At 31.8% G+C, this 25,855-nt stretch overlaps 1 protein-coding gene across 15 annotated transcripts; it reads right to left on the reverse strand.

The window, feature by feature from the left end:
• Positions 1-14,566: 14,566 nt before the first annotated feature.
• On the reverse strand, positions 14,567-19,383 carry LOC115699435 (E3 ubiquitin-protein ligase SINAT2). 15 transcript variants are annotated; one of them, XM_061102555.1, is made up of 7 exons: positions 19,065-19,383; positions 18,849-18,935; positions 18,409-18,493; positions 18,213-18,300; positions 17,102-17,415; positions 15,873-16,259; positions 14,567-15,320 (listed from the first exon to the last, which is right to left on the reverse strand). In XM_061102555.1, the coding sequence occupies exons 5-7, from the start codon at positions 17,312-17,314 to the stop codon at positions 15,000-15,002; spliced, it is 921 nt and encodes a 306-aa protein (XP_060958538.1). In that variant the 5' UTR covers positions 17,315-17,415; positions 18,213-18,300; positions 18,409-18,493; positions 18,849-18,935; positions 19,065-19,383; the 3' UTR covers positions 14,567-14,999. The 15 variants fall into 15 exon arrangements, with proteins under 15 accessions (XP_060958538.1, XP_060958540.1, XP_030482695.1 ...); XM_061102557.1 differs by having other exon boundaries at positions 19,073-19,260; XM_030626835.2 differs by lacking the exon at positions 18,213-18,300.
• Positions 19,384-25,855: the final 6,472 nt, after the last annotated feature.

The raw sequence follows: 25,855 nt of genomic DNA on the forward strand, positions 1-25,855 counted from the left end.
TAAAATTCGCACGAACACAAACCTCATTAATATACTTATTTATAATTTATTTAATAAATTAAAATAAGAGTTATCAATAATAACATGCATCTATTGTTAAAAAAAAAATAATAATAATAATAAATAACTACATTCCTTCCACGTCGCACGTTCATTGTTACTATTTTTCTAACATGTTTGCTATTATTGTTATTTCTTGTTACTCATGCAAATATATGTATATCCTTAATATTTCACCAACCAAATCGTCTGTTCCTTTTTTTCTGATTCGAAAGACCAAACACATTATCATATATATGTTGTTGAAACAAAAAACAGAACAATATATTGTTAAAAAAAAATAAAAAAATAACAGAACAATGTCATCGTGGCTTCAACTCGTTTTTGGCTATTGTTGTAGAGAATTAATTTCGTTTAGGAGTCAAATAGTCAATAATTATTGTCTTAGTTACAAAAGTAGTTAATAGTTATGACTTATATGATAATAATCATCGGTTGTTGTCACTACAACATTTTTTATTATTAGGGGCGGACCTATTACCGGCAGGGAAGGTCCGCCCCTAATAATAAGGTTATTACCGGCGGATGTGAGGGGTCGCCGGTATTAATCCAATTTTTTGATTATTTTTTTAAAAAAATAAATAAAATACTAATTAGCAGCGGGCATTTAGTAATACCGGCGGACAGCCCGCCGCTAATATTAGGTGATATTTTAAGTGCGGGAAAATAAAAAAGTTATAATTCAAAATTTATTAGCGGCGAACCAATACCGGCGTGATCCGCCGCTATTATTATTAGCAGCGGACCAATACCGGTGGGGTCCGCCGCTACTAATATTAATACTGGCGGGCCAATTAATACCAGCGGGCCCCGCCGGTAATAATTTTTCTATAAAAAAAAACCCCAACCCAGTTTCCCCATTTCCCCACTTCTCTTAATTTTTTTAAGCCACATTTCCCCTTCCTCTCTCGGTTTGCAGCCACATTTCCCCCATTTCTGCTCCACCACCGGCACTGCTCCACCACGGATTTCATTGCTTCAGGTAACCCCCTTCACATTTCCCATTCACATTTCCACTTTCCACATTTCCACAAACTAATTTTTTTTTTCTGGTTCCATATTTTTTTTTTTGGTTCCTCTCTCGGTTGCACCGTGGCAGTCGACCTCCTCGCACCATCACCGTCGCATCACCGTCACCGTTGTTTCTTATTTTCAAGTATGTATTTTGTATTTATTTTTGAAGAATTTTCTGTGTAATATATGTATGTGTTCGTAATTAGTTTGAAATTTCTAAATAAAATCAATTTTCTGTGAGATTTTTGTGTTATGTAATATAAATTTGTGTTATATATTAGTTTTATATATAAATGTGTGACTTGTGATTTTTTAGGGTTTTTAATTTTGGTATGTAATATAAATTTGTGTTATATATTAGTTTTAGGGTTTTTTTATTTGCTGTGATATATAAAATGTATATATTTTTATATACACTTTAATATTTTTTTTTAGTATATATATAGTTTTTTTGTTAATATATAAAATAAATAGGTCTATTGTATATATTATATATATTTTTTTTTGTGTATAAGTATATGTATTATATATATTGTATTTTTTTAATTTATAAATAATTTTATATTGTACATATTATATTTTTTATATATAAATATATGTTTTGTATATATTATATATTTTTTAATATATAAGTATATATATTATATGTTTTTATATATAAATATAAGTTTATTGTATATATTATATTTTTATATATAAATAAATATTTATTGTATCTATTATATTTTTATATATAAATATATATTTATTGTATCTATTATATATTTATATATAAATATATATTTATTGTATATAACTAAAATGAAAAAAATTATTTTTATGTTATATATATTATGTAATATATATTTTTATATTTTATAAGTAAAATAAATAAAACTTTTATTATATAAAATATTTTATATATAATATTCATATATTTTATATTATATATATAAATATTTATTTAAATATGGTATATTTAAATTTATTTTATTTTGTATTATTGGGAATTTTATTTAATTTTCTTAAATTGGTATTTTATTTATGTGTATTTTTGAAATGTATAATTTTATATATAATTGGTTTGTTGTTTACTTTTGATTGTAAGTTAGAATATGATATTATGTTATAAAATTTATTTAAAATTAAAATTTTAGAAGTTTAGAAGAATAAAAAACGTGACAAAAAAAAGAATTTAATATAAATTTTTAGTATGAAATTTAATTTAGATTCATATAAATATTTTAAAATTTTAAATATTAATAATGAAGTTTAATAATGAATTAATATATTTTTATGTTATCATAAAAAATAATAAAAATAATTATAGTAATTAATTCTTTTTAATTAATTCATAATCAATTTTTATATATTTTAATAAAAAAAAATAAATACTATTTTTTAATATAATTTTTTGAAGAAAAATAATTAAATTAGTTAAATTAGTAAGATTTTTTTATTTAATTTTCTAAAAAAAATAATTTAACCTTTTAAAGTTAATTTAATGTATTTAAAATAATTTACTAAGTTTACTAAAATATACTAAATGGTTAAAAAAAAAATCTTTTCAACTAAAATATTTTTTTAGTATACTTAGTAAAATAATTTTAATATACTTAAATATAACTTCACTATTTGTTTAATTAAAAAAAATACAATAAAAATTATATATAAAAACATTAAATAATATGGTAATATATAAAACTTGAAAAAATAATAATGCAAATCAAATATAAAATCATAAAAGACAAAGTAAATTGAAATAGCATAAAATCATAAAAATTGACAGATTCCTCCAGCAATATTTACCTACCCAACCTCAGGGTAGTGCAACATGTCCAAGGCCGCAACAACAACCTTTACAGCAGACTCAGCAATCTCCTAATGTGCAGGGAAGCGCCTCCCAATCTCCTCTTATTCCGAACATGTTTGGACGCTCCTCCCAGTCTCCTCCATTTTTCTACTCTGATTTTTTTGGAGGATCACAGTCCCAACAGCCGATGTTGGGCCAATTTGGGAGTTCATCTCAGCAGCCGATGTTTTTTGGGGGTCCAATGTAGCAAACTTCTCCGGGTCAATTTTTCGGTTCACAAAATCCATATTTTTTTCCTGGTCAGTTTCAGCAACAACCCCCAAACTTCTCGCCACAACAATCTCCAAATGTTTCGCAACAACAACAATCTCCGAATTTAGCACAACAACGACAGACTCGACAATTTGCGGAGATTTTATCTGCTCAGTAACCATATTACCCATCACCGCCAGTATCGCAAGCTCAGGACAATGCACCAAATCCTGATATTAACTTAAACGCTACTGGCTCAAATTTTGAAGATGATTTGTTTAATCAAGACAATATTAATTAGTGTATCTTAATTTTAATTATGTTCGGATTTCTTTAAGTTTAAATTAATGTATGGATAATAATCTTTTAATTTTTAAATTTTAAATAATGTATGGATGATAATTTGTGGATTTATTAATTTTAATTTTAATATTTATTAATAATATAAATTTGACAAAAATTAATTAAATAAATATAGAAAAAATATTTATAATATTAAATTTTTTATTTTTTTATAAAAATTTAATTAATAATATAAATGTTTTTTAATTAAATAATTATTTATAATATTTATTAATAATATTATTACATTTTTTATTTTTTTAAAAAAACCATTATTACCGGCGGACACCCGCCGGTAATAATGGTTCAGATTTGACTGTTCTAATGCGTATTTACCGGCGGACCCCGCCGCTATTGGTCCGGCGGTATTAATCATTAATAGCGGTGGATGTGTCAGTCCGCCGCTATTAATGATTAATAGCGACGGGTTATTACCGGTGGATTATTACCGGCGGATCCCCGCCGCTAATGGGCAATACCGGCAGATTCCAGGATTATTACCAGCGGACTTTTCCGCCCCTATTAATGGTATTTGTTGTAGTGTGTTGACATTGATACTTTATTATATGATACGTCAATATGAATAACAAAATGGAATTTTCTTCCATTAAGAAGTGTTAATTATATTAAATTTTATATATTTGAGAAATATAATTAAATTGGTATTATTTAAATTAATAACTAGGTAATAGCAACTTTAATACAATTCTAAGTAAACATGTATTGTATATTATTAATATCTAGTATACATAATGTTATCTCAATTTTTTTGTACAATGACGTGCATGTCATCAAGACCAATCACACACGTACAGATAAACCACTAAGAACCGGCCAGCATAGAGTCGGGAACCTCCTTGACTGCTAAGCCTCAAGGTTTCAAGGAAGAATATATAGCACAAGCTAAAGATAGGAAATGACAAGACCTTGATCGGACCATTAGCTGGTCGACCAAGGGAGAACTTCAGACAAACCGTGCAACTTCCAAACAAGGTTAGCCGGCCAACTCACAACTTACATCTTGACATCCTAATTGGGCAATAGTTTCTTTCATGGGCCTTTTAAAAGACCTTTAATCGCCCCTACAACTTCGAAACGACTTGAACTGTCCATGAAAATAGAAAAGTTTCACCATAATGTAACTACCTTATTTTCTAGGGATATTTTTTATCCGTTATGTATTTTGAATAATAACCTGTAATTCCCTGACACTATATAAAGGGCCTTAACCCTACGTGAGAGATCTCGATTCATTCATTCTACACATGCATTTAGAGCTTAGAAGCACTAAGGCTTTCAATTCTTTCTTTTCTTCTCATCACCTCATAAGTGTCCTCATACTTTCCATTTGTAACACGCATTCTCATTATTGTAACACTAAAGAGATCCATAACTAACAATTACAAGGTTTCAGCCTGTAATCTGCATGGTATATGCGTAAAGAGGATTCATTGGCTCACATTAAATATTTTGAAATACAGATGGATTTGCAAAATGTTGTAGACGATACCCATTCCAAGATTTTCCCAGCAACCCTATTGAAAACCGCACAGTATTGGTTCTTCAAACTAATTGTTGGGAGATTCGATTCGTGGGACTCTTTCACAATAGAGTTCTACACCCAATTCTCATCTTCCCGGCAAAGACATTATAGGCTAGAAGACTTAGTTGAAGTAAAATAAAGAACTAGGGAATCTCTAAAAGACTACCTCCAAAGATTCATGACTGAGGCTACAAAAGTCAAGAATCTGGCAGAGAAAGATAGGTACACAGTCATAATGAGTGGCATACTGCCTTTGGGTGTTCTATGAAAAGATATCCATTGACACTCAACACAAAACATGATTGATTTCCTCAATGGGGTAGAAGGTTTTATTAAGCTTGAAGAAGTTGTCTGACAAGCCCAAACTGGGAGACAGGCAGGTGCCAAACCGACCCAAAATGGCAGACAACTTTCAGTTCTGCCCAACACACTTGCCACACAGGCAATGTCAGCAGCCCTCTAATAGTCAAAATAATGGAGGCAAATGTAACAACAATGGCTCTGGCTGGGGAAATGGCAAAAAGGGGAAATTTGACAATCCTCCTACGCCACAAAACTTAAGGGAGAAGGAGAAAAAGCTTACATGCTTCACTCTCCTAACAAAAACTCCTGAAACAGTCTACATAACCACACAGTCCATAGTTCCATATAAGAAGCCTCCTCCCATAAAGTACATAAATATCTTTCTCCCACTAGGTAATTTTAGATATAGAGTTAGCACCCCTAATGTATGATCAAATATTCCCTCATTAAGAAAAATGGCTTTTGCATTTATGAATTTGTTTATCCAAGATTGATTAGTCATAATCCTATCAATCTTTGGATAAATCCTATCTTCCCCATGCTGCTTATTACTCTAGGGAAAAAACTTCCACTAGCCTTGACATCTTCAAGTTGACAGTACTCCACACAGTCCAAGAAATCTCTATCAGTATGGAATTTAACTCTTTGGCCATTTCTCTCCTCTTTTGCTATTATATCAGCAAAATCTCCCATTATTAACCAAGCCTCTAAAGCTGCAAATTCTTGTAAGTCCTTCCATAATGCCTTCCTTCCATCTCATCATTGAATGCATAGACTATTGTAACAAAACTTTTAAAAGTTCCATCCACAATAGACATAAACATGTACATTATTTAACTCGTACACCTAATTATGTCAACATTGAAACTAAAAGGATTCCATGCTAAAATAATTCTTCCTCCTGAGTTCCATGCTATGTTAGATGAGAAACACCAACCTATAAACACATTCGAATACAAGACCCCTAACTTCTGGGCCTTGACCCTTATCTCAAGAAGACCAACAAGACCAACACCTTGGGACATAATAAATGTCTTAACTAGGCCCTATTTTTGCTGGTTGTTGACTCCTCGGACGTGCCAGCATAAAAACTTATCCATGAGTAAGAGAGGGATCTCCCCCTCTCTCTTTTTTTTATCCCTTTCCAGCTTGCTTGATATTGGCTCTACATTTTCAGGCTCATCTTGCATAATAGTTACATCATCTAGAGCTTGGAATAAATTCTCAGTATGCATATTAGCCGCCTTTTCAATCTCTTTAGGCTTCCTTCCATTAGTCACAATTTGAAATCCATCAACATCAACTTATTTATTTGTTTTATGTTGGCCTGTAGTAACTGCATTCCTCTTGTCCTCCTTGACAACCTATTCTTGTTTACCTTTTGTACTTTTCTTACACTCAATTGTTGAATGTTCCATACCAAAACAGTGAAAGCAACTAAGAGGTTTCCATTCATATTTTACTCCTAATTTAGTATTCATTCCATGTTTATCTTCAAAATCTAGTGTATTTTAGAAACTCCTGGTTCAGAGTAACTTCAATTAGAATTCTGGAGTTTTAAGCCTATCTCATTCTCTCGTAACAGAGTCGACCATAATAGAGGTCCCAAGTTGGCCTACAATCTTGAATAAAGATCTTTGTCCCCAGTATTTCAGGTCTAAATCTTCAAGTTGCACTCAAATTGGGACAGTTTTGACACTTTTTTCTTGAAGTTTGTATTAGGTTCTCATGCCTTCATTATCACTAGCCTTCTATTGAAGAAGATGTACCCACCATTCGGAATTATGTCCCTGTCTTCTAGTGAGCAAAACTGTTTGATAAAGATACCATAAGCTAGCATTCTTACCCTGTCAATTTTGTCCTTCCAAACTCTTTTTGTAAAACCTTCCAAAATATGCAATGGCAGATTAGATCCTAACACATAGCAGATAATAGAAGGCTTCCAAAAGGCAAACTAATCCTCAATTAGGGTTGTACATATATTTTCGTAAACCACCTAAACCGAATAACCCGACTAAACCAAACCGAAAAAACCGCAAAAAAAAAACGAAAAACCCGACGAAAAAAACTGCCCAATCTGTATATTGGGCGGGTTGAAAATAAAGTAACCCGCCCAATTAAATCGACTTAACTCGAAATAACCCGAATAATACTACTAATTTTTAATTTTATATATTTTTTTTAAAATATTAGCAGATTATTTATTTTATTTTATTAAAAAAGTAAAGTTTTAGAGTAACTTCAATTAGAATTCCGGAGTTTTAAGCCTATCTCATTCTCTCGTAACAGAGTCGACCATAATAGAGGTCCCAAGTTGGCCTACAATCTTGAATAAAGATCTTTGTCCCCAGTATTTCAGGTCTAAATCTTCAAGTTGCACTCAAATTGGGACAGTTTTGACACTTTTTTCTTGAAGTTTGTATTAGGTTCGCATGCCTTCATTATCACTAGCCTTCTATTGAAGAAGATGTACCCACCATTCAGAACCATGTCCCTGTCTTCATGTAACACCCTAGAGTTAATAAATGGATTAGCAAAACCCTAACTAGATAATTATGAATAATAATAAATTATATTATTATATAATTTAATAGATGAGAATTTATATGATTTATAACATGTTAAGACCCCGTTGGTGAGCCAGGGGCATATTAGTAATTTTGGCCCGAGAAGGGTAAAATAGTGAAATTAATTTATTTACGTGCTTATAGAACTATATTATTATATAGTATGCATGTGATGTCTTTTTCAGGTGTGTTTTGACAGGTTGGCGCGGTATAGTCACAACCGGGTATTTCGGGCCGAACTGGGTTCGTGCCTGAAATGCAAATTGGATTGAAATATTTGGCATTTTATTTATTGGTGTTAATCTGAAATTTATTTGGATTTAAATATGTATGTAAAGACTTGATTACCCTTGTGTGAGTAAGATGGGGTTAAGTGGCCCTAAGGGCAAAATGGTCATTTTGACCATTAAGCTATGTTTGATAAAAGTAATATTTAAAAAAAAAAAAAAGAAGAAGAAGAAAAATTGGAATTTTCTTGTTTGTTATTGCTTCAGCCGACCTCCCCCTTTCTCTCTTTTCTAAACCTATTTTCTTTTACAACTTTGAATCTTGATGGAAAATTGGTGTAACTTGGAGCTAGCTCTTGGAGCTTGGGATTTGTGATTATTCTTGCTAAACTTTGAGGTAGTAATTACAATTTTCAATTGAATTTTTCTTGCTGAATTTTATAGTTGAAAAGCATGTTAAGAGATGAAGTTCTTGAGTTTGCATGTATGAGGAGTTATGTTGATCTTGGGAGATTTATATGTGTTAATTCCATGATGTTGTTGTGAGTTTATTGTTGATTATTGGATGAGATTGCTGAGGGTTTTTCTAAGTTAAGGTTTATGTGTTAATTGGTGATATGCTGCTGGGAATTAATTTGAGTTGGTTTGGTTTGGAGCTCAAGTCCTTGAGCTTGAGTTCTTGTTGATTAAAGCATGATTTTGTGCTTTATGCAATCTGAATTTTTCAGTGTTTATTGTTGGATTTTGATGCATGAAGTATGTGTTTTAAACTCCCTTTATGATGATTAAAACCTATTTTATGGTTTGGGAGTTTTGGTTGTGAATTAGGATGAAAAGATTGGATTTTTCTTGTTGAAATCGTGTTCTTGCTGCTGTTTTTCTGGGTTTTGAACCCAGATGCCGCGGCATAGTATTTAGCATGCCACGGCACGCTCATTTCTTTTTGGGCAAATCCTTTTTGTAACTTCAAATGACCATAACTTTGTGATCCGGACTCTGATTTGGGAGTTCTATATATCGTTGGAAAGCTCTTTTTGAGCTCTATCTAAATATCTGAATTTTAAATGCCATGTGAATATTTTATGAAAGTGAAATCAGGGGTTAACCCTATTTGTGAAAATCCCGGATTTGTGTGACTAGGATTACCGGCACCTGATCAGGAGCACCCGGGGATTTGGATTCTCTACTATTGCAGGATATCAGGTAAGACAATGATTAGCACATAGAGTATGCACAGTGGCGATTATATTGTGAATGATATGCATGAAAGTTTAGTAACCGGAATTAGGGTTATTACCCTAACATGAGCGGTTTAATAGCCTAGGGTTATTACCCTAGTGATATATGTTGTATAAATACTATGCCATGTTGGATAAATGTATATATTGAGATTATGAATTATGCGCTTAAGGCATAATTAAGCTAGACTCGGTAAGCTAGTACCGTGAGTTAATTTTAATGCGGTCTAGGGTTATTACCCTAGAATATTATGAATCCAGTGAAAGCATGAGTTAGGGTTAACACTCTTAGTAAATGTTATCTGAGTATATAAAAGTGTATTGTATGAGTGGTTACTTAGTATGTAAGTTAGGGTTATTACTCTAAGATTATATATGTTGTAGTAAATGTTATATACACGCATGTATGTTAAAAGTTATGTGTATGAGACATAACTGGGTTAGACCTGGTATATATATCACCAGGATAAACCATCGAAAGAACGTAATGTATGGATTACGTATATATAAGAATAGGGTTATGCAAGCAAGGCATAATCAGGTTAGGCTCGGTAATCAAAACTGAGGTAAACCCTACTAAGGCCTCATTGTATATAGACGTGTGAGAGCAACACGTAGGTCTACGCCACGTAGACATAAATAGGCATGTGAGCGTAACATTCAGGTCTATGGTAGATAGACCAATGGTGCAGTGGCACCATTAATTATGTGTTATACATATTGAGATTAAAGGTTATGACTTCAAGGCATAATCAAGTTGGACTCGGTAATCAGAACCAAGATGAACTATTCTAGGGCCTTATTATAATTAGACGTGTGAGAGCAACACGTAGGTCTACGCCACGTAGATATAAATAGATGTGTGAGCGCAACACATAGGTCTACGCCACGTAGACATAAATAGGCATGTGAGTGTGACATGCAGGTCTATGACACACAGACATATATGAATGGTATTATTGTTTAAATAGTATGATGAGCATATTATTATTGTTATGTTATATACTGTCTTGTTGGGCTTGGCTCATGGGTGCTCTACTGTGCAGGAAAGGGTAAGGCATTAGCTGATCAGCCATGAGTTTCAGGAGCAGGGCGAAGAATGTACATGTTCAAGCCATATCAGACCAAGCGGGTTAAGGGTCTATCAGTGTTGAACTTTTGAATTCTGAATTGTCGCTTAGGTCGGCTAGAAAGAAAAATGACTTGTAATAAAGTTTATTAATATTTTCGGGATCCCAACCGTTTAAAAGTTTAAATATATTACAAGTTTTATCTTCACTCCGTTTAATTTAAAAGTTTAAATTCTGCGCTATTTTGATTAGTAATACCGAATTAGGGGATTAGGATTCCATAAGTATTTTGGGTAGCGTGCCTAATTATTTAGGGCGTTACACTTCAAGTGAGCAAAAGCGTCTGATAAAGATACCATAAGCTAGCATTCCCTTCCAAACTCTTTCTGTGAAACCTTCCAAAATATGCAATGACAGATTGGATCCTAACACATAGCAGATAATAGAAGGCTTCCAAAAGGCAAACTAATCCTCAATTAAGGTTGTACATATATTTTCGTAAACCTCCTAAACCGAATAACCCGACTAAACCAAACCAAAAAAACTGCAAAAAAAAAAAAACCGAAAACCCGACGAAAAAAAAACGCCCAATCTGTATATTGGGCGGGTTGAAAATAAAGTAACCTTCCCAATTAAACCGACTTAACTCGAAATAACCCGAATAATACTATTAATTTTCAATTTTATATTTTTTTTAAAATATTAGCAGATTATTTATTTTATTTTATTAAAAAAACTAAAGTTTTAGTGGCAGGTTTTTATTAAAAAATAATTACCAGATTTTTATTAAAAGTAAAAGTTAAAAAAAAACCCCCCTTAATTCTAAGACTCAGCCACTGTCTCTCTCATCCTCATCCTCTCTCGCTTCTTCTAACGACGTCTTCACGCAGCCGGCAACTGGTAATCTCTCTCTCTCCTCCTCTTGGAAAGTCCATATTGAATTTGAACTTTGTCCGCCACTGATCCGGTTCCAGCTCAAACTTTGAGGATTGATAAACCATAGATTTCATGTTATTTATTCGTAGAGAATTTGAACATGGCGTGCATCCCTATGAGAATTGATGTTCGACATAAGGAACTGCCTCCATAAAGGTGTCCCATTTCTATTCTGCCAATAATGAAACCAAACAACTTCTTAGTTGGTAACCAAATCAAAAAATAAATGAAGAACCGTCAAGGAAAATTTAAATTTTATGAGAAAAAATAATAGAAATTTTATAGACCAAAAATAATAATAATAATCTTAATTTAATGATTTAATCCTAATGAAAAGGATTTTGTTTCGTCGTAAATTCAAAAATCCAAACAAGACCTTGCAATATGAATATATATCAAACTTTTTCAGACCAAAGAATTTTGCACAATATTTTACTTTGACTTTGAACCCCCCAAAAAAATAAGTTTGGCCGGTTTAGGCAGGTTAACCCGACCAAACCGTTGGTCGGTTTACAGAATTTCTTTTTTTGTAAATTGGGCGGGTTGCACTTAAATTTTAGCAACCCGAACTTTAGATTGGGTTAGAAAATATATAGGATAAACCGCTCAAACCGACCGACGTACAACCCTATCCTCAATATCCTCCATAGTGATCCTAACTTTTGCTAGTCTATTCAGAACTCTTAAAAGAATTCTCTAAGTTGTGAACAACTGATCCAGATCGTAAGATTGCGGGTTTCGAAGTTTTACCTTGAGCAATTTCATTGTTACATTGATTATTTTCTATCAAAAATTACACAAAGTCCTGTTAAATGTCTTCACACTTTCTGGTGCTGCGTAGTTAGGATCTTGGAGAAAGAGGCGGCTGAAACACATCACGAATAGTTGGATTTAAATTAGAGACTCTTCTCCCTTACAAATCTCTGATAGCAGTTTCATCATCTTCGGAAAATTTCATTGGCTCAATGCTACGCACTGCATCCATGGACTTCATTCTGATAATATTAGTAGATGAATTCAGACCTTTCTTCTTTGATTTATTTGCTACAGATTTGAGTTTTCCTTGCACTTTTAATCTTGTTTTTGCCATGGCACCAACTCAGGAGCTGCAAGAGCAAAAGCGAGAGAAAACTCTTCTTTATCCAATTACAATTAGATTCATTTGAATGTTAAAAGTTGGATTCTAATTGAATTGGATCAATTATTGGATGTCAATCTCAAAATTCAATTAAAAACTGATCAAATCTAATTGCAATTAATATACTTTAAAAAAAAAATATTCATATTTATTTTTATATAATAAAAAATATTTATTAATTATATTTTTATTGGGTTTCTTTTTGTTAATTTGTAATACTTGATTGTTCTATATATTTATTTTAATGATTTTTTTTTCTATTTTATTACTGGACAATGTTGTTGTTTTACTTATTTTAAACTTTTTGTTGCGTGCATTATAACTTGCAAGGATAATATCTTTACCGAGTGTTAAATTTTGAATGGTGATATTTAGTTTATATGTATTTTTCTTCATGTTTTTAAATTAATAATTAAAATTAGGGGTGTAATTGATATCCAATTGGAAAACTGATCCAATCTAATGAGTAATTAGATTAGATGATGATTTTCTAAATCTAATTACTAATTAGATTGGATCGAATTAGAAGAAAAATATTGTTAGATTGAATTAAATATCCAACCTTAATTTTATTATCTTCAAGAATTTATGTTACAAACTACGAACATAAATTGATTCTATACACTTGAATCTTCAAAAGTAAGCACAAAATTAAAGAATGAGACTATTCACTTTTAGAGTTCTTGAACCAACACTTGTTGAAGACTCAAAACTCTCCCTTACTTTTTTGGTTAATTTTTGAGAATAATATAATTAATTATAATTATTTAAATAAAAAATATTGATTTTAGATAATTTTAAAAACAAAAAAATGGCTTTCTTATGGATTTTGGCCATATGGAATTACTACACAAACAAAATAGTGAGTTTTAAGTTATTTATTTTATCTATTTAATAAGTAAAATAAAAATAGGTAACTAATCAACCTATTTTATGTCCTACTTATAGGATGCATAAGGTGAATGAATAGTTACAAAGTAAAATTCACTCACCTAATATCCTATACCCTAGGTCCTTAGCCATTGTGTTTAAGTTTTCGATGACTTCATCTCTGTTTTTGTTTAATTTCATAGTAACACTAACATGATTCTAGACTTTCTTATTTATATAAATAACATAAAAATAATAATATCACATATAAATATCTCATACAGTTAGTATATATATGATGGTTTTCAAAAAAAAAAATAATAATAATAATAACGAATATGATTAACTCATTAATTCTTTATTAGTTTAGTTTTATCTTACTTCTTTAATAGTAGAGCAATTTGCGGGGAAACTTCTTATGTGTTAATTTTTATATACTTAATCTTTTTATTTTTTCTGGCAAAACCCCTCTTAAGTTTTTTTTTTTTTTTTTTTTTTTTTTTTTTTTTAAATTTGACACGTTAGTTAAATATTACTATATGTAACAGTAAAATCTCAAATCTAATACAATATTAATCTAGTTGGAATTTAACGGTAATATCTAACTGACACTTTAAACTTGCAAAGAGAAATAAATTAAGGGGTTTTACTAAAAACAATAAAAGAAAAAAATTAAGTGTATAAAAATTAAAATATAAAAGAATTCCCCACAAATTCCTCGAAATAATATTATATAAATTGGTCACTCACTGCCCTATTCCTATACATGAATTTCGACATATTTTGGATAGTTAATACTTAATAATTTGTTTTCTGACACTTTTTTTTTTTCATATTATGATAACTTGTCAGTAGTCATGACATGAGTAAAAACTTTGCCTCTTTCATACTGTCAGATCTAACGATTTCATAACCAAAAGTAGGTAGTAATTATTTGTCAAAATAAAAATTATGTTCGTTTTGATTGATTTCATGATGACCTGCCTTGAATGCTGCTGATTCCATTACATTATTATGCAAAAACACTCACTTGACTTGAAGACCATTTGTCCCACCTGCAATGCCATCATTTCTTCACTCTCTCTCTCTCTCTCACCATCTGTCTTAGTCTCTCAATTTTGGGGCACAAAAAAGTTATTAATGGGGTATATTAGCCAGTCTGTAATGCAATTATCATGGAGACAAAACAAAGAAATAACATCTTTTGCAACTCATTGAAATAACAATGCAACTTCTTTTCATAAATTTTACAACAAAAAGGGTAAGGAACCCTATTCCATAGAATTCTGTCAACTTCTTTGGCCTATGGATTTTGATAATTGACCACACCATACAAAAGCAAATCATAGGTATTACACAGGTCCCTCAAGACACACAATGAGAGAGCTAAAGACAAGTTCATGTGTCTTGATGGTGCAAAAAGGCCTACAAAATAACTAGTGTAACAACACGTATTCTTCTGCTGCATTCCTTCTAAAATCCAATCCAATCCCAACCCATATCATCAATTTGAATTTCCTTTCCCTCTCGATTTTCAACTACCCCCATATGCTTCAGTACGAAAGCAAACTCAATTGAGAAAAACCCTAGCCAATCTCCCATGATATCAATTAACTGTACATGTACACCTAGCAAGAGCTGCTCGGCTCACTCCTCTTTCCATATGCGGCCTGTGACCCTTAACTTTAGTTCTTGCCTATCCCCACCAGAGAAATACAGAGCTAAATTCCTCTGAATAATCAGGCCATCCTGGCTATCACGGACTTTCCTGTGACTGTCGCGGATGCTCCTGGGAATTCCTTGCCATATTAGCTTCCGACCATTTGCACCAACTTCCAAACTGTAGCTGAATTTCTTGGAATCATTGTCATCACCCATGAACCGTAAGAAGGCCATGTAGACTGGAGCCATACCAAGCTGAAAAGCTTCAAAGTGCAAACAGAATTGTCTTCCAAAACAATTAAATACCTGCATGTGAGAAAAAAAAATGTCAAGAGATCTCATCTAATTCTCATTTTCAGATAAAATGAAATTGGGTAAAGCTTAAATAAATGAATACAGAGTTCCTGATTTGAGTTAGAACATGAAGTGCATGACCTTCAAATAAAAGTAATATACAAAATAACAGGCCCCCTTAAAAGAGATTTTTATTGTAATACGTATTTAATTTAATCCACAATGCAATTATAACAGGAAATATACTATTAGAAAGATGTATGTACTGCACATTACACCCTCCTTTCTAAGTATTTAGTTATCATGGCATATGCTTAACTGAATCGGTATATGTCTCCCTTCATTCATCAATCAACATACCAGTAAGGTCCCAGTAAGCACAGAAGCGAAAAGAAACAATCTAATACATAGATTTAAAAGCCTGATAAAAACTATTTCTTTATTACTAATGAAAAAAGGCCTGAAAAATCGCTCTTCAGACCATTATCACTGATCCCCAATCAAGAATGGAAGAAAAAAAATATACATCTGTATAGTTTCTCTAAGGTGGAAAAAAAGGCCTACCGTCAGCATCCACGTTGCATTTTCAACTTCATGTGGATTTGATTTGACATATCGATGATTAAAAGTACAACCATCATGCATATCAACCTTGTGATCATCCTTTAGATGCGCAACAAGAGTTGGGATGTCACCGGTGATTGAGCACTCAGATCCAGCATAAGGGCAATTGTATGGACGGAATCGACAATGTTGTTCATGCTTGAGCTTGCTATAGTATGGAAAAATATCATGGCAACCAAAACTCTGGTAGGTGCAGGGAAGTTCTAAAGATTCAGCAACTTTTTCCAAAGCCAAACACCTTATATTTCCAAGATCATAGCGGCATGTTGGGCAGCAATTATGCACTCTAACCTTGCAGTTTGAGCATAAAGTGTGACCGTTTGGACACTGCAAGAGCGGTTTTAGACAAAAATAACCAGAATCATAAGTACAAGCATGGAAGGAAATCCCATTACTTTATCATGAACAGAGGAGAGAAGTCGTATACGTTTCTTCCCAGTTTTCAATAAGATTAAGCTAAGCATTAAAGAAAAAACATACAAGCAATGATTGGTCGTTTACTCAGCAATGCTAACTAGTGCAGTGTCCATATATCAACATTCCACAATTCTAGTCAGTATTTCATTACTTTAGTATTAACAAAGAAGTGAAGCGGTGACAGTCAGGATTTGACTCCAGTTTTTAATAAGGTTAAATCAGTTGGAAAAAAATATACACACTAATTGATTGTCTACATGGATATGTTAAGCAACATCTATATATCATCATTCCATATCTTCAAAATTCCTATTAGAGCATTCTTTCTCTGCAAATTAAAAAATATATATACATATATATATATATATATTATATATTCTATCACTCTATCTCAATATGGCCTATATATTCATACACAACAGAACTTGAAAACCATAACAAATTCCCAAGACCGTACACCTTGATATAGACTCTTACATGATTACGAAATTACACAATTTCTTCTACAGCACTCCCATTTGATCATAAAAGTATATTTTTCAATCATAAAATCAATTAGCTTAGTACCAATTTTTGCAAGGATATGGTACAAACAATTCATTTCTAAGGAGTAATGAAATATTGATGAAAACTAATTTATCTTTTGAAGTAATTTGGCAATTATAGGATTGGTGTGAATTCATCTAATGAATTGATAGTGTGCAACATAAGATTGAAACAGTGAGAGCCAAATGGAAAATTGTAAACCAAACCTGATGAATTGGGGGATACATCAAACTTGTGCAAACTGGGCATTCAAGTAACTCATGCACACCATTAGTTGAATAAACTCCATTTTTGCTACCCAATCCAGCGGCTGTCTTTGTAACTGTGCTGGTAGATTCTGATTTTACTGCTACATCATAATCTGATATTGTAATGTGGGACTCAAGAACTTCTTTGAAAGTGCTGCCTCCGGGAGCCATTGACAATTCAAATATAATAGTGTTTCTAGGTCAGAAAATTAGGATTCTAAACAATATATGTCCAAATCATTCCCCTTTCAGATTCTCAGTATACAAAAGGCCTGTCAAAATAAAGTGAATCATGAATAAGAATGTCAAATATTACAAGCCATACGCAGTAAATTCATTTTTCATGACTATACTAAATTTGATTTAGAACAAGAAGAGTAAATTCAAAAAATGATATCTGCTATTTGCTCCAGACATGAAGACTATACGTCAGCAAGAACTTTCAAGCCTTTTTTGGCTGCTCCCAAAGAAAAAGAAAATCCTATCATTGCTCAAGTGAACATGCGTGTATCTAAACTGAAAAGGGATATGGTTTTTTTCTATTTTTTTTTTTTTTGGTTATAAAAATAATATGTATGCTCTAGTATATTAAATGCTGAGTTTTAAACATACAAATATTCCCAGGCATTGCTGTGCTGGCCCCTATACCATCAAGGCAATGCATAGGATCTCTAAAAACAGAAAAAAATAAATTTCCGAAAGCAATGATTTAGTATGCAGACGTAATAAGCTTTGACTTTAACATACAACTTGAATGTTCAAAAGATCCTCCTATGTTGTTATTACTATAATTTAAGTAACTCCTATGTCCTTTCATTGAATTTTCCACAGCATTTCTGGGTTTCTCAATCAAAATCCCATTTTGCTTAATCATCAGAAATATAGTGTTTAATGGAATGATCAGAGGTTAAGCTTTCCACATTGAAAAGCACTGATTGCCTCCAATAAACATTAAATTGTATAGAGAAAAGAAGAATAAGAAGAAGAAAAAAGACGCAGGAAGACAAATCATGCAGCATATGACCGTGAATCCAATATCTGAAATACTCAAAATGTAAACTAGAATTACAAGATTGTGAAATAGGATCATGTTACTGAAGAAAAGCTTTCATTCCAAATCTTACATCACCAAGAACTGGCTCAAATCTCCTACACACCTAAGTAAATCAGGGAAAACGAAGGTTCATCTAATCAAAACGGGGTTCACTGGATACAGCCTTCTTATTTGAATTGAACTATCCTCATAAATAAATTAAATCACTTACAAACAAAACCCAAACCCCCCTTTAGCGATTGATGAACCACATATTGTCCATTACATCAACCTTCATTGCCTCACCCCCACAACCCCTAAAAAAACAAAAACATTAAATTTAAGCATAAGAATATAACAAGCAAATCCCAATTTTGTTTTGCAGACAGCAAATCCCACTTTTAATTCTCATCATGTAATTAAATATAAAGCTATATTCGCCAAGAGAGGGGAATATGACACTCAACTAAGAGCAAAGCAAAACCTAAGAATGCAAGATTGGGTCTTGTGGGAAAACAAACCTTTCAACTTAGATAATGAACAATGCAACAAAGTCAAGCATAATAAGGATATACCAAAACCAATAATTATATAAATACTCATATCGAGCCTCCAAAAAACAAAAGTAAAATACTCAATAATAATTTATTTATTTTAATAAAAAAAAATTACCCAGAAAGAAGAGACCAAAAACACAGATACCCAGTTGAGATTTCCAAGCGAAATGTCCCCAGAAACCACCAATTGACACAATTAAAACTGGGGTTCGCTCCAAATTAGAAGAAAAAAACAAAAGGGTTTATAGATTAAAATCTCGAAAAAGAAACAAAAGTAAAAACAAAACGAAACCCGGACCGCAAACCCCCAAAAAACCTCAAAGCCTATTACCTTGTTACCTGGATATCGATACATACATATATTCACTCATTCATTCATTCAAGGTCCTCTTCTTCTTTGTATAAGAGCTCGCCATTAATGGTGTTTCTTTCTTTGTCTCTATGCTTGGAACAAAAAAAAAATAAATACAATTCTACAATTCCGCGTAGGCCAAGACCCCCAAATTATTCTCCTCTCCAAATTATAAATGGATGGAAAATATTTTTTTTATTTTTATTTTTCCCATTTTAAGTGGAATTTTTATTTATTGATTTTTATTATTTATTTATTTATTTATTTTGCTGTGGGGAGGCGTGGACCAATGCCTCTACCCGCACGCAATGTTTGAAATTCGATTTTTTTTAATAAGAAGGTAACTCGGAATGATTTTTTGCCACGTGTATAGTAATATTTCTTTTTCACATTTATTTATTTTGTTTTAACTTTCCCCCTCTTTTCATCCTTTATGACTTTTTTAAAAAAAGAAATTTACTTTGATGGAACCTTTGTTTTTCTTTTTTTTTTTTAGGTAATTCAAAAAAAATTACATTAATAATAGGTTAATTATACAAAGTTCATTATAAGAAAATAATGTTTAAAGAACATCCACCAATCTAGACTTACCAAGTGTTTTACAATGATCAAGAGGAAAAAAAAAAAAGGAAATTTACATGGTATACTAACTTTTGCCATTTTTTTACAAAAATACTGTCAGGCGGTAATTTTTACTGTATTTTTTATAAGTTTCATACTGCAGTATACGGTGTTAAATTTTCACTGGTGTTCTACTAGTGTTTTACTAGTGTTCTACTGTTGTTTTGAGTTGTTATGCTTTGTGTTTTACTGGTGTTTTATAAAAACACAGTATTTTTGAAAAGATTTCCGTGTGACAGTATTTTTGTAAAAGTTAACCCAAATTCTAGTATTTTTGTAAGTTTCCCAAAAAAAAATTACCGCTACTTCAACTAAGGGTCCAATAAGGCACAAGCTATCAAGCCTCCCACAAATGCGAAGCAAAGTAATCTAAATTTCTTTCCACATGAACAAGTGACAAATCAACCTTTCTAATGCTATTAACCAAAACTCCAGAATAACAATTCCCTTGTTCAACCTAGGAAAAAAGACATTAACATAAGAACAAATTATGATCGTAGTTGCCAATAGGGGATGGCAAAATGAGTTTTGACATGGCAGACAAACACGAACACGATATGAACTTTACGGGTTAGGGTCGAGAAAATTAGATGTGGGTCGAAAACAGGTCGACACGACTTGACACGAAATATAAACGCATTAAACACGACACGACCCGCTTAACACGAATTTAATCCTTTTAACATAATTTTTTAAAATATAATAAAATAAAAATTATTAATAATAATATAATTATATACAAATATATATTTAGTAATTCAAAGTTAAGTTAAAATTTTAAATTTAATTTTTTTTAACATGAAAATGAAAATATTTTAAAATTTTTAATTTTTATTATATATATAACAAACTATTTATACATAAATAAATGTATATAAGTTTTTTAATAGAATCTAAATCTATCGTTTTTCTCTATAATCTAACTTCAATAATAGCGAAATGGATCACAGTAGGTCGACAAGCACACGATACGATTTTTTTACAAGTCGAGTTAGGGTTGAGAAAATTAGACACAAGTCAAAAAATGGGTCAACACGCTTGACACGAAATATAAAAGTGGGTCACATAAGATATGACACGAACACTACACGATGATACGTTTTGCCACCCCTAGTTGCCAACACTAACGAATCATAAAATAATAAGGTGTTGATGCGATTTTTCATCAACTTAATCTAAGAAGATAATTATTTAGAGAACAAATTCAAGAATTGAAGAGATGAAAATAATAAATGAACATCAAATATTTTTACTTGGTTTTGTAGTTAAATCTACATAGTCCGCGAGTCAATATTATTTATGAGTTTTGGTTGTGTTTACAATTTGGCAGAGTTTCTAGATCAGAATTGCCTCATCTTTCCCTTTGACTGAACCATTATTTATAAGAATAGAATGGTGGTTACTCAATCCTATCTTTATAGCAAGTGTCACGACCTGAGTCCTAGGTCGTGGCAAATATGTAATATCCATAATTTGGTTGGTCAAAGGCCACACTTTGACCCTTGTATGAAGATAATGTTTATAAATGATCCTTTAATTATATCACAAAATACTTATTTAAAAATAATGGATTAACTCCTATATCGATTAAAAAAATATTAGTAACAAAAAACTAGGACCACTCATCAATATAAAAGAACAATAATATTCCCACAGTTATGTAGTCACCGAATAGATAGATATAATAAGTCAATAAAATACCAAAATAATATCTAGCATCCATCATTCCTCATTTCTAACTAAAACTTAGCTAATTTAAGTCATCCAAACCATCCATTCCAACTTAAATACGAAATTAGTTTCATAAGTAAAAGAGTAATTTGCGGCATAAATACCTAAGTTTAACTCTCAGTTGCAAATAAATACATAAGTTTAATTTTTGACGGTAATAATACCTAAATTATATTTCTAGAACTCTGTAGGTACCTAACCCTTAAATGTTAAGCCATTATATCCACGTGTCATTTTCTTATTGGTATATTTGAACTAATTTTTTTAAAATAATAAAAATTTAATGACTTGGACCAATCAGGGATTGTCACGTGGCAATTTATTTAATCAGGTTCCTACAGAAGTTCCAAAATTATAACTTAGGTATTATTACCGCCAGAAATTAAACTTAGGTATTTATTTGCAACTGGGAGTTAAACTTAGGTATTTATGCCGCAAATTACTCATAAGTAAAATAAGACTAAACTAATAATGACTTTCTTCCTCAACGGTATCATCCTCATCCAGTAGCATCAAATTGAGTTCCTGGAATGGGAGAAAATAGGGGTGTGCATAAATCGATCCAATCTAATCAGAACCGACCGATTCAATTACAACCGACCGCCAAATGTTGGATATCCAATTGTGATCGGATCGAATTGGATGTTATTTTTAAATATCCAATTGGATTGGATCGGATGGTGGATGGGGTGTCTAAAAATCCAATACATCCAACATCCAATCGAGCTAATTAGTATTTTCATTTAGTTTGGATGAGTAATTAGATTTTATATTGTTATATATCAAATCTATATGTATATATGAAAATTAACATTAAAGTTTTACTTTTTTTTTCTTGGATTGGATGGATCCAGTCCAATCCAATACATACTGGATCTAAAATATTGGATGGATCCGATTCGATCCAAAAAATACTAGGTCTAAAATATTAGATAAACCCAAATTAAATAAATAAATATATATGAAATACATCCAATGGATAGAACCGATCCAATCCAACATCCAATGGATGTTGGATCGATTGGATGACGAAATTAATTGGATCGGATCGGATGGTAAAATCTAACATCCAATATATGATTGGATCAGATCTGGATAGGCCTAAAAACATTGGATGTGATCCAATGAACACCCCTGAGAAAATAGGAGGTGAGTTTATAAAGCTCAGTAGGAAAATAACTAATATCAAAGGATCATTGGTTTAGTAAAATTCCTGCATGGTTAGTTTTTAAAATAAAATATCTCATCGCCATTATCAAATGTATAAACAAAGTAGAGAGACCATAAATAATCACAAAATTAAGCGTCAAATGCATATCACACCGTCCACTAGACCCAACTCGTTAAGGAGAATAACCTACACTAAGCCATTTTGCCCAACCCACTACTTTTTTCAGTGACGATTTTGTAGCTCCGTCCCTTTCTCGAGACTTTTCGACGATATCGTATACCGTTTTGACAAATAGTTAGCATGGGTGTGATCTACTCGTTGAGGTGGTTGTTTTGATATATACTACTCCTATTTTCAGTGACATTTCTAGTACACCAATTTTTACCATCACCGATAGTTAATGTGCACTGCTTAGGTGAGGCTTTGAAACTCTAAACTTTAAATATAGTCATATTATATGTCGTTGGACTCAGTTTTGAATGTAAAATACAATGATGATAATTACTTAGCCATTTGATGGTATAGGTGAGAGTAATATCTAAGATTGGACTAAACAAATGGAGCTCGGGACTTGAGAGCTTACGACCGTCTTTTGGACAAAGTTTAAAGACTTGGGAGAGGTAGGGACTCAACTTGATTATTGGACTTGATTTTTATATGTGTTGAATAATATTAGACATATTCTAATTTTTTTATGGTTTCCAAATTGTTTGTAAATTTGAAAACTTAATCTGCACATTTTTCTAGACTGTTCTCGGGCACTGAGTACCAAATATATTTTTATACAAATATTTATATAGGTTATAATTTTTAACTTTATTCAAAATACAGTCGTTATGCTATTGAATTTTCTAGAAAACAAAAAGAAATATGTTATTTTGTTATTCTTATTATTTTTTGCCTGCTTTTGGTTATATTGATGAGAGTTATGTTGATCATGATTTGTGCATATTATTGTCTCACGGTCTAGTCTCTGTATCATCATAGGTAGATCAGATGTGCACTCACCCGTAGGTGAAAGACCTATAATCTGTATAGGGAGTGAACAGAATCCGAGCCCTGATATTATAGTGGTTATCAAGTGCGACTACCCGATTTTGGATGTCATTTTCTATGAGTGGTATTGAGAGCTAGGGGTCTAGTGGACGATGTGATATGCATTTGACGCTTGATTTTGTGATTATTTGTGATATCTCTACTTTGTTTTAATATTTTGATAATGGTGAAGAGATATTTTATTTTAAAAGCTAACCATGCATGAATTTTTTTAAACCAATGGTCATTTGATATTAGTTGTTTTCCTACTGGGCTTTATAAGCTCACCCCTTATTTTCTCCCATTCCAAGAACTTAGTTTGATGCTAGTGGATGAGGATGGTATTGTCGAGGAAGAAAGTCATTGTTAGTTTAGTCTTATTTTACTTATTAAACTTCCAATGAAACTAATTTTGTATTTAAGCTGGAACAGATGGTCTGGATGACTTAAATTAACTAAGTGTCAGTTAGAAATGAGAAATGATGGATGCTAGATATTATTTTGGTATTTTATCTATGATATAGTGGTAGTCTTTTAGCACTTCAAGCGGAAGTTATGCACGACACATTGGATGGGATTAAATTGGCTTGTACCATTGATCTCCGCATGTTTAAGCTATCTTGTTTCTTTGTTCTTTGTTTTAATATTGAATATCTCTAATGAGTACACTTTTGAGTTAAAAAGTTATATTTTCTAACATTAAAGTGTTGTCGTCTAAACTTCCAAAAGTATTTTTTTTTTCATGTTAATCGCAATTTTAATATTGAGGCTCATGGATTGGCTTATAGCATGCCCTTTAACTAGACGATAAGCTTTCTTGGAAGAAACTCCTCCTTCCATGTGTATCTTTGTTCCACGACAAGTTTGATACAGTATCTTGTGTTCTTGATAAAAAATATTGAATTTTTTTATTTATTTTGTAAATAAAATATAATAATTTTTCATAAATATCATTTGTTCTAAAGTATATTAGGTTCAACTCATACTAATATCAACTACTTGCTAGCTATCCACTCAAGAAAATTGCTCTAGAACTCTCTAGGGGTCTTTCCCCGTTCACTTTGGTACCTTACCAGTTTCTCCTCTTCCTTCATGATGCATCCCTCTAATCCTTTCTTCCATTTTTACCCTCATATAATTATTACTTTGCATTTATTAATATTTGATAATACATCATGTTGTAACTCTAATTTATTACTCTCAAGAACTCTTGGCTCCTCTTCTTCCTTGCATCAAATCTCACAATTAAAGGTCCCTGATTATATTTTTGGAAGGATCTGGGCATTTAAGAACTCTAGTTTTGGAGGATTTGGGCTAAGATTATGTAGGATATATTTGGCATCTCCATTACCACCTACGAAGCTCTACAACTTCAAGTACTTTCTTTCCTAGTTTTTCTATTTAAGATTGTATTTGGTCTCTAGGTATTCTTTTCTTTACCTATATATTTTCCTCTTTTTTCTTAGTTTTTCCTGCACTTTGACCATGAGCAATATCTCTCAAAACCCTAGCTCCAGCCTCACTCTTACTAAAGAGGAAGCCTTGATTCATGATTTTGATCATGTCTCTCTGAGTTGCAATCTTCAATCCGAGTGTTTTTGTTTAGTTTTTAAATTTCTCATCCCAAAAACCTTTAGCCTCACTGGATTGGTAATGCTATGAAGGATGCTTAGATAGCTCGCTTTCCTTTTACTTTCTCAGAGTACCATTCTGGATTTTGTTTTGGTCTGTTTTGGTTGTGAGGGTGATTGATGGAGAGTTGTTGAGGAACAACCTTGGCATTTTGATTGTTCTTGTAAAATCCCAAAAATCTAATTTTAATAATTGGGGAATATTTTATAAAATATGGGATAATAAGTATGTCATGAGTATTATGGGTAGGATTATAATCTTATTAATCCAAATTACATGGTCACTAAGAATTTTGATATAAATGACTAAATACGTGTAATTTATTAAATAGGAAGATTTAATTAGAATATGTGGGTATGATATATGATATTGGTAAAATAAAATATTTTTAGGTCCAACAACCGTGGAGAACCTATCGGTGGCCAGAAATATCACAACGGTATTAATTTGTGGTACCAATGGTTTTGTTGGGTATGATTAATATGGTGTGTATCGAGGTATTTTGAGGTAATTAGTTATGAAAAAATTACCCTTAAGTTAAGAATTACTTAAGAATGAAGTTAGTGGGTAAATAGCCTTT

The sequence above is a fragment of the Cannabis sativa genome, chromosome 8, assembly GCF_029168945.1.
Source record: "Cannabis sativa cultivar Pink pepper isolate KNU-18-1 chromosome 8, ASM2916894v1, whole genome shotgun sequence".
NCBI classification, from domain to species: Eukaryota; Viridiplantae; Streptophyta; class Magnoliopsida; order Rosales; family Cannabaceae; genus Cannabis; species Cannabis sativa.